This window comes from Sinocyclocheilus rhinocerous, unplaced genomic scaffold (assembly GCF_001515625.1).
Source record: "Sinocyclocheilus rhinocerous isolate Xijiao unplaced genomic scaffold, SAMN03320098_v1.1 scaffold680, whole genome shotgun sequence".
NCBI lineage: Eukaryota > Metazoa > Chordata > Actinopteri > Cypriniformes > Cyprinidae > Sinocyclocheilus > Sinocyclocheilus rhinocerous.
Genome location: NW_015637539.1, coordinates 178324 through 189732, shown reverse-complemented (window position 1 = coordinate 189732; position 11409 = coordinate 178324). Strand labels below are relative to the sequence as shown.

The 11409-nt window shown below is 30.7% G+C and overlaps 1 protein-coding gene across 1 annotated transcript in view; it reads right to left on the bottom strand.

The window, feature by feature from the left end:
* The window catches only part of LOC107749000 (adhesion G protein-coupled receptor L3), a 170676-nt gene that overhangs the window by 9118 nt on the left and 150149 nt on the right, over positions 1-11409 (bottom strand). The window contains exons 17-20 of the mRNA XM_016564038.1: positions 7765-7933; positions 4322-4447; positions 4158-4208; positions 2469-2565 (exon numbers count right to left, since the gene is read on the bottom strand). Coding sequence (XP_016419524.1) covers positions 2469-2565; positions 4158-4208; positions 4322-4447; positions 7765-7933 — 443 coding nt within the window. The remainder of the gene's footprint in view (positions 1-2468; positions 2566-4157; positions 4209-4321; positions 4448-7764; positions 7934-11409) is intronic.

Genomic DNA, 11409 nt, shown 5'->3' with positions numbered 1-11409 from the left:
AAGAATAAAATTGTTCTCATAATTGAGCTAAATCTGATAAATCATGCATCGACTGGAAAAATATATCTAATTTTTATTTATTTATTTTTTTTTAAGTTCTGACATTATCTGAATGGTTTTATGGCACTTTCCTCAAATACAGGTGGCATTTTTAAACATCAAATATATCTGTAGTAAAATCAGGGACATTGGCAAAAGTGATTTTTATATACACATAAAGCATATTAAATGCAAGTAAAGTGCTTACTTTGTTTCAAATAACTTCTGTGAAAATAAAATGTCAGTATATGGGATAAGTAACATTCCATCGGCATTCAGCGTAACATGTATTTATGTAAAACCTATTTAAGGCTTGTTCTAAATATGCCTGCCAGGATATTTTTGTATATGATCTATTGTTACACTGAATAACATTTAGTGGGTATCTTCTGTAAATCATGCTAAAAATATATGACAGTCATTATTTTTTTGCTCAGAAAAAACATTTAATTAAACACATTCTAATGTACGGGGAAAACGGAATTTAAAGCTGTATTAAAGTTATGTTATTGTTTTATTGTCTTTGACCCATATATAATTTTGATGACCAAAATTAAATTTTCAGGAAGTAACAACATTTCCACCATTTGGTGAGTATTAAAGTCATTAAATATAAAAGTTCACAAAAAAAAAAAATATTTGAAGTAAAATAAACTGAAAAACAAAAACAAATTACCAAAACTAGTTGCCAAAGTAACATTTCTCATTTTCATTTAGTTGAACTTGGTGTACTAAAATAAAAAGAAAACTGAAATTAAAATTAATGAAAACTATATTAGATATTAAAAAAAAAGAGTAACTAAAAATGACTAAAACACTACAAAAGCACTAAACATTCAATTAAAATTAGAATGGAAATGAAAAAAAAAATATAAAAAAACAATAAAAAATAATAAATACATAAATAATAAAAAAAAACTACAATACAATCTTAATTATTCTAAAAAAAAAAAAGTAAATATTTTAAAATGTTTCCTTGGATGCATTTGGCAAACTCAAGAAACATCTGTAAAACTGACATTTGTGCCATTATTTTGTGTGCTATTTGTGGAAGGTGTCTTATTTTCTTGCACTGAAGCAGTGTGAGTCTGCGGTGGACATCGACTGGATGCTGTGAATTATCCTGAGATGTTTCAGTGAGGGCATGAACGGCGACTGAAGCGTCTGCAGCTCACTGCTGTCATTCCACACGACTGGAAATGTTTCGTAGTAAGATACGGCATATTCCACGCTAATTAAATCCTCACTCACCTGTTTACCTCTCATTTACACAACATACACAGAGTTTGAGCGAACATGAATGCAATCTAAATGTAAATTAAATGAGCTTCATTGCATTCTGTTGGCAATTATTAAAGCTGTTTTAAGTTTAACTTTCGGGACTCTTTACTATTTCCTCCTTATCTCAAAACTGTCATTTACTTAAAGTCTTTCAAGTTTAATTACCACTTTTTTTTCTTTTTATTTTACTGGCCACAAAAATAGACTTATTTGCATGTTCTGGTTTTTCTGAACTTTTCTCACACAATTAAAGCAGCATTTCTGACGCATAGCAGGAGAAACTCACAGACTCTGAATTTACTTGTAAATGTTTAATGTATTGAATGTCAGGATTGGAAAGCGCAGTTTTAAGTTTTATCTGTAGATATGAAATCTTTCTGAACTCTCTTTTCCCTCTTTTATGCACTGATTTCAAACATGCAATGATATGGGACGGCAAACTCTGCAGGCGCTGGATAAATGCAGCTTGTTTTCAGTAGGATACAGATTATACTCCTGATTTTGGAAAGAATATAAATATGCTAAAGCATGTCAAACCAAGCTGAGAGCAATACAATTTGCTGGAAGCACAATCAAATTAGCCAAAATTATAAAATAAGAGGAAATCTATGGAAATTTCGGTAGAGCTGCCGATACGTAAGATATAATGTGTTTTAATACCCCTTGTGAAAAGCAAGTACATTTAAGCATACTATTAGAGTACTTATTACTTAATATACTTTAAAGAATATCATGTTTTGGACACTTAATTGCATGCTATTTGCAATTAAATGAAAATATATTATAGTTTACATTTATATTACATGAAATATGTTTGCAATTTTTATGTTAAAAAGTGAACTTTAGAGTTTTTTTGACCCACTTAAGTAGGACTTAAGTACATCTTTATATGTCATTTCATAATTACTTATGTTTTCTTTGAAATATGGTTAAAGTGCTGCTGAATGTACTGACAAGCATTTATGAAAAGCTAAAATATAAACAAATGATAATGTATTTCTATTGAGACTTGTATGCCGTGAATTTATGTTTGAAATTACACATTTGTCAAGTTGTAATTTAGTGCATTTAAAATATATTAACTTTAAATGTGTGAGTGAGTGTGTGTGTGTGTATGTGTGTGTGTGTGTGTGTGTGTGTGCTTGTACCTCTGTTGAGTGTAGCTGAACTGTTAATGTCTCCAGCCATGAACGAAGACTCGGACTGCTTCCTCACCGTGTCGTTCCACATGCGGCGGATTCGGCTCTGTGAAGAACAACAGCGTGTCACACACACGGCTCTCACATGATCAGAGCCAGATCACTTCACCTGCTACACACAAATCAGTCAGAAATCATACTCAACAGCTTTTCAAGTTCGTTCAAAACATCACACAGGTCTGGAACGACATGAACAAAATATTCATTTTTAGCTTTATCCCGCCTGAGACGCTCCCAGCTCACTGCAGCAGTGTTTGTTTGTCAGTATAAAAGCAGAATCCTGTGGTTCCTCATCTCTCTGACATTTACACACACACACACACTCGCACTCACGGGTCAGACGAGTGTGTTTCTGTTGCATGTCAGATTATACACGACCCCTAAAAGGTCAAAGGTCAAATTGGAAACATTGTCTCTATGGAGATCATGTAACCGGACAAACCGTTACCATGGAAATGATATATTAAAGCACAGATACATAAAGCCGAAGATTTGTATGAGACAAGGACAACATACAATGGAAATCCTGCCTGCGCCGCGCTTCAGTCAGAGAACACGAATGGAAATTAAGATTTCTCAAGAAAGGAATGAATTATTTGTGCTGGGACTGAATTGAATTTTTTTTTTTCTAAAAAGCCTATAGCAAACTACAAGACTAGCACTTTTTTTTGCAGGATAGAATATATACTGCGTGTAGCATGCAAATGTTTCAATGTATTTGTGCCCTAAATATGCATGAAATACTGTTATGCAAAAGACCGAATTGTAAAAAGCACATACAAATTAATCTTTCTTTGCCTTTCTGTAAAATACTACAAGACTACATGTTTAAACTTACTGTCAAAATGTGCAGTAAACAGTAGTGCGTTTTTGGTTTTTGGTTTTGAACAGATTGTACTGTAAAAAGCATATATAAATAAATGAATTAAATAATATCTGCTATGACTTTTAACTCAAATCATCTTCCCTTGGAGTTTTATCAGACTTCCAAAAAAAGATTAACACACCAAATTGGATTAAAAATGCAAAATATGATAATTGGAAACCATATTCTGAGCGAAAAATGTAAAATGAGGTAATGTGACAACGATATTAATGACTGCAGTTAGAAATGATTATCATTGCATACTGCATACCATTTTACATGCAATTAAAAAATATAAAAAAATCAAAATTAAAAAATTAAATATACAAGTCAAGAGTTTGGAATAATGGAATTATTAATTATAATTAATTATTAATTAAATGATTTCTGAAGGATCATGTGACACTGAAGACTGAAGTAATGATGCTGAAAATACAGCTTTGATCACAGAAATAAATTACAGTTTAAAATAAAATAAAAAAATTAAAGAAAAATATTTGTAATAATATTTCACATTATTACTGTTTTTACTGTAATTTTAATCAAATAAATGCAGATTTGGTGAGCAGAAGAGACTTAAAAGCATTTAAATAAAATATGAATTACTCAAAACTTTTGACCGGTAGTATACAAATTTACATTTATGAAAAATCTCTTATTGACTTTTAATGAAGTACTGCTTGTAACACAATGCAAAATGAATGAATAAAAGAAATGCGATGCACTGAGCTGATCAGGTGTGTGGTGTATAAAGACATAGAGCTGATAGTTACTTGTTCATACTGTAACTGTGAGGAGTTTGTCATACAAGGCGGGTGATGAACCTTGTGATGAAAGAAGAAAGACACAAAGAGAGAGAGAGTGAGAGAGAATACACAAACATGGACACTCACAAAATCTCTTGTGTTTGTGCTGCTGTGTTTGTGTGTGTTTGTACCTGTGACGCGGAGGAATATCGTCCCGGGCCGCGCGACGACGAGCTCTTCACCGAACCCACAGACGAGTCCACACTCTTCCCGCTGTAGCAGTGAGTCCGCAGACACTTCCCGTACTCTTTACGCACCTACACACACAGACACAGACACACAGACACAGAAACAGACACAGACACAGACACAGACACAGAGCAGAATCCTGTGGTTCCTCATCTCTCTGACATTTACACACACACACACACTCGCACTCACGGGTCAGACGAGTGTGTTTCTGTTGCATGTCAGATTATACACGACCCCTAAAAGGTCAAAGGTCAAATTGGAAACATTGTCTCTATGGAGATCATGTAACCAGACAAACCGTTACCATGGAAATGATATATTAAAGCACAGATACATAAAGCCGAAGATTTGTATGAGACAAGGACAACATACAATGGAAATCCTGCCTGCGCCGCGCTTCAGTCAGAGAACACGAATGGAAATTAAGATTTCTCAAGAAAGGAATGAATTATTTGTGCTGGGACTGAATTGAATTTTTTTTTTCTAAAAAGCCTGTAGCAAACTACAAGACTAGCACTTTTTTTTGCAGGATAGAATATATACTGCGTGTAGCATGCAAATGTTTCAATGTATTTGTGCCCTAAATATGCATGAAATACTGTTATGCAACAGACCGAATTGTAAAAAGCACATACAAATTAATCTTTCTTTGCCTTTCTGTAAAATACTACAAGACTACATGTTTAAACTTACTGTCAAAATGTGCAGTAAACAGTAGTGCGTTTTTGGTTTTTGGTTTTGAACAGATTGTACTGTAAAAAGCATATATAAATAAATGAATTAAATAATATCTGCTATGACTTTTAACTCAAATCATCTTCCCTTGGAGTTTTATCAGACTTCCAAAAAAAGATTAACACACCAAATTGGATTAAAAATGCAAAATATGATAATTGGAAACCATATTCTGAGCGAAAAATGTAAAATGAGGTAATGTGACAACGATATTAATGACTGCAGTTAGAAATGATTATCATTGCATACTGCATACCATTTTACATGCAATTAAAAAATATAAAAAAATCAAAATTAAAAAATTAAATATACAAGTCAAGAGTTTGGAATAATGGAATTATTAATTATAATTAATTATTAATTAAATGATTTCTGAAGGATCATGTGACACTGAAGACTGAAGTAATGATGCTGAAAATACAGCTTTGATCACAGAAATAAATTACAGTTTAAAATAAAATAAAAAAATTAAAGAAAAATATTTGTAATAATATTTCACATTATTACTGTTTTTACTGTAATTTTAATCAAATAAATGCAGATTTGGTGAGCAGAAGAGACTTAAAAGCATTTAAATAAAATATGAATTACTCAAAACTTTTGACCGGTAGTATACAAATTTACATTTATGAAAAATCTCTTATTGACTTTTAATGAAGTACTGCTTGTAACACAATGCAAAATGAATGAATAAAAGAAATGCGATGCACTGAGCTGATCAGGTGTGTGGTGTATAAAGACATCAAACCACAGCCATTAAACCGTGCACCTGCTGTCATTTATTGTGTTTTCATTGTCGGTGTGTTTCAGTGATATACTGTGTTAAGGTTGTGTAATTCATGGAAGTGTTTATTAAATGATGACAGCATTAGAAATGAGCTCATCAGTAAAGTTACATCAACTCACTGAAATATCTCCATCAGCTGAAAACTCACTTGCATTAAGATGACTCTGGCATCATGTCAAAATTATCAAAATGTAGTGAACAGGCCTATATGTAATTATAAACCATTAAACTAAATGCGATGCACTGAGCTGATCAGGTGTGTGGTGTATAAAGACATAGAGCTGATAGTTACTTGTTCATACTGTAACTGTGAGGAGTTTGTCATACAAGGCGGGTGATGAACCTTGTGATGAAAGAAGAAAGACACAAAGAGAGAGAGAGTGAGAGAGAATACACAAACATGGACACTCACAAAATCTCTTGTGTTTGTGCTGCTGTGTTTGTGTGTGTTTGTACCTGTGACGCGGAGGAATATCGTCAGTAAAGTTACATCAACTCACTGAAATATCTCCATCAGCTGAAAACTCACTTGCATTAAGATGACTCTGGCATCATGTCAAAATTATCAAAATGTAGTGAACAGGCCTATATGTAATTATAAACCATTAAACTACTTTGAACAGTCTGCGGTTTTATTTTAGTATTATTTATATATTATTATAGTTTGTATTATTTTGAATTAGCTTTTATTTTTTTATATTTTCATTTTAATTTTACTTTAAGTGAAAGTGATTTATTTTGTATTATTATTTATTATTGTTTTAATTATTTTTTAATATTTTTATTTAGCTTTATTTATTTATTTATTTATTTATCATTGATTTATTTTATAATATTTATTTGTATTTCAGTTTTAGCAATTTTAGTACTTAAGCTTATTGTCTATCAGTTGCCAGGAAAACATTTAGAATTTCCATTTAAGGTTGTTTTTTTTTCAGTCTAATATTATAATATTTACTTTTATTTTATGAAAACGGTTAAGGTTTTGTTAATAATAACACTATTATGTTTAGTTAAAAATAACATTATTTAAAGTTTTCATTTTAATTTTAGTTTAAGTTTTAGTTTTTCTGACATTTTATTTTATTTTTAATATTCATATTTATCTTTAATCTATTTTTAAATTTTAGTAGTAATTTTAGTACTTCAACTTATTTTCTATCAGTTAGCTGCCAAGGCAACATTTTCATTTTTCATTTAAGTTTTAATTTTTTTTTCCAATCTAATATTTATATTTTATTTCAGCTTTATTCAAATTAACAAAAACAAGTCTTAATAGTTTAAATTAAGAATAATATTGATTTTAATTTTATTTTAGGAATTCCTTTTAGTTTAAATTTTATCTTGTTTTTAGTAATTTTATCTTTTTTTTTTAATATTCATATTTAACTTTAATTTATTTTTATTTTTAGTTTTAGTAGTCATTTTAGTACTTAAACCCATTTCCTTTAAGTTAGTTGCCAAGGTGACATTTCCAATTCAATTTTTTTCACCTAATATTTATATTTTATTTCAGCTTTATTTAAATTACCGCAAACGATTTTCAATGGTTTTAGTCAACAATAACAACAACTGTGATTGTGTGTACAGTAGGTCGTGTGATCTATTATGTGTTTGTTGCTTTTGAATGTAAAGGACAAGATCAGGAAGTGTTTATAATGTGCTAAAAGTAAAATAATAAAATAAAAGCATGAAACAAAATAAAATAAAATAATATAAAAAATATATATATTTAAGTATGTAGTATGGTTTTACTTGACATGTTTTGTTATTATGTTATTGCTTTGTAAAGTAACCATAGCCATATATTCTTATTCATATATTTGTATCATGTGTGTATATGAATGTGTTTTTCCCAACCTTCTTCTGCAGGACGCAGTGAAATATGAAGATGAACATGCCCTGCAGCGAGTTAAAGATGGTGAAGAGGTACGCCATGATCACCGTGCTCTCGTTAACGTACATCAGGCCAAACGCCCAGGTCAGGCCCAGCAGACAGAGCAGTGCGATCGCTCCGATCACCCACGATCTGAAACACACACACACACACACACACAGCGAATTAGCCCTGAAAATACAGTCAGAACTCATTACTCGCAATATAAGACATAAGTGCGAGATCAGTGGCTAAATTGGTAAACCCGCACACACACACACACACACACACACACACAGACACACACACACACACACACACACACAGACACACACACACAGACACACACACACACACACACACGGCAAATTAGCACTGAAAGTACCTGGGAAACATACAGTCAGAACTCCTTACTCGCAATATAAGACATAAGTGCAAGATCAGTGCCTAAAGTGGTACATTTCTACCCAGCTCTCCACCTAAATTAAATATGACTTCAGTTAAAGTGAACTCCATTTTCTCAATTTTATATCCCACTCATGCCGCTCAATATCTGTGGGACTTTGTTTCACAAGAAAAAAAGAAAATGAATGAAGACGCTGCCAAGAACCAAAAAGAACAAAAGCAGCATCAGTCATTCGCTCTCAGAAAAAAAGGTACAAAAGCTGCCACTGCTGCAGGATCCTTTCAAAAGCTACTGCAATATGCACTTTTTAAGGTTAATATGCATCTTTTCAGGATAAATTTAAAAGGCAGTCGTCCAGGGACAGACTTTGCAACATTTGCACCGATGAATAAAAAGTTTCAGTAACACTTTACTTAAAGCCTTTAGGGCATTATAAAAGCATTTTTAATGCATTAATTGTTCCTTGGAATGCACCATTGATATAGTATTATAGTTTCTATTAATATTTTGAACCAGTTTTTATTTTTATAGTTTATGTTTTCATTTTATTTATTTTTTTTCTTCATATATGTCTAAATAGTTTTATTCAGTTTTCATTTTAGATATTTTCGTATCAAGTTAAACTAAATTAAAATGAGAAATGTTGCCTTGTCAATCAAATAAAATATATAAAATGCAATTTTTCCATATTTTATTTTATGTCAGTTAATATTTATTTATTTCAAGTAATGACAATGCTTTTTTAAATGGATTTAATTTTAGTTTCAGTTTTAGTTAACTACAATAACCTTGTATAATCAAACATTAGTCATAATTCATTTTATTACTTATCTATTTAGAAAGTATAATGCATTAAAACAAAATAGTATAATGCATTTTAACTTTGGTTACAATTATTTATGAAAATAAATAATGCATTACAACGTACACGTACAAAAGCTGCCACTGCTGCAGGATCCTTTCAAAAGCTACTGCAATATGCACTTTTTAAGGTTAATATGCATCTTTTCAGGATAAATTTAAAAGGCAGTCGTCCAGGGACAGACTTTGCAACATTTGCACCGATGAATAAAAAGTTTCAGTAACACTTTACTTAAAGCCTTTAGGGCATTATAAAAGCATTTTTAATGCATTAATTGTTCCTTGGAATGCACCATTGATATAGTATTATAGTTTCTATTAATATTTTGAACCAGTTTTTATTTTTATAGTTTATGTTTTCATTTTATTTATTTTTTTTCTTCATATATGTCTAAATAGTTTTATTCAGTTTTCATTTTAGATATTTTCGTATCAAGTTAAACTAAATTAAAATGAGAAATGTTGCCTTGTCAATCAAATAAAATATATAAAATGCAATTTTTCCATATTTTATTTTATGTCAGTTAATATTTATTTATTTCAAGTAATGACAATGCTTTTTTAAATGGATTTAATTTTAGTTTCAGTTTTAGTTAACTACAATAACCTTGTATAATCAAACATTAGTCATAATTCATTTTATTACTTATCTATTTAGAAAGTATAATGCATTAAAACAAAATAGTATAATGCATTTTAACTTTGGTTACAATTATTTATGAAAATAAATAATGCATTACAACGTACACTATGCATTATACATAAATGCTTTAAGTAAAGTGTTAGCATTCATTCGCACAAACGCTACAAAGCTTTTGACTTCAGAAGACTTGAAATACAGCGCACAAATCCTACAGAGCACTTTAAAGGGTCTTATTTTGTCCTTTTGGAGTTTGACTGGTCTTTTGTTGATCTGCTCAGAGTTTCTGACAGAAAAAAAAAAAGTTTGGAGTGACATGAGGGGAGTAAATTATTACCGAATTGTCATTTTTAGGCAAACTATAGCCTTTAAATACCATCCCACATCTCCTTCTTTCATTCGATGAGAGCTGAATGGGTCTGTAATGAGACGAGCGTGTTTGTGTTGTGCTGTTTTCATCCGCGGGGCTACAGATCCACCCAACTGACTCCATCCAGCTCAATTTAATACTAAAATTAAAATTACACACATTTACTTATGGAATACATCCAATATACCACTAATGGGACACGCAAACTTCGTAACATTATCATTAACTATAATTCCGGAAAATAAATAAATAAGCCTCAGTGAGACTGCATTTCAGAACAAATATTTCCACTATTAAAAGACACTGTATTTCTACATTTTCTGAAGAAATCATCAGTGCGGATTTAAAAGGCTATGGGGGGGGGGGCAAGTTTGAACTTAGCTGTCAATCATTCAGTTGGCACATTGCAAATGCAGCTTTCCAGAACAATTATGGTTGCAAAAAACTCTCAATGTAGAAACGTGCTGTAAAAATCGCTCAGCCTGGTTTCATTCAAAAAATGAAATATGCATTTTAAATAAGTATATGCTAGAGTGTTATAGACGGTTTCCTGGGTTCACATGTTTGGGGTCTATAAGATTTTATTATTATTACTTTTTAATAGAAATTAATGCTTTTATTCAGCAAGGATGCATTAAATTCAAAAGTGACAGAAAATACATTTATAATGTCACAAAAGATTTATATTTCAAATAAATGCTGTTCTTTTGAACTTTGCATTCATCAAAGAATTCTGAAAAATAAAATGTGTCACAGTTTCCACAAAAATACTGGGCAGCACAACTGTTTTCAACACAACTGAAAATTCAGCTTTGATCACAGAAATAAATTATATTTTAACAGATATTCACAAAGAAAACAGCTAGTTTAAATTGTAAAAAATATTTCACAATATTACAGTTTTTACTGTATTTTTTATCAAATAAATGCAGCCCTGGTGAACAGAAGAGACTTCTTTCAAAAATATTAAAAAAAATCTTAAAGACTCCCAACATGTTTAATGCAGCTCAGAGATAGCATGAATGCATTTACACTACTATTACAGTTGCATAATTTTATAAGAGCAACATTTTCAGTATAGAAATATGAAATGATGCTTAAATATGAAATATTTAATATGAATATTAATATATTAGAATATGAATACTAAATATGAAACAAATAGGGAGTCATTGAATCATTCATTCAACCAATGCATTCAAAATAACCGAATCTTATCGACACCATACATATAAACGGTAGTATTTGAGTGTTTTAGCATATTTTATGATATTTTGAGACTCAGGTCTCTTAAAATATAAGTCTACATGATTTTTTTTTTTTTTTTCCATTTTATTGTCCAACAGGTCAAA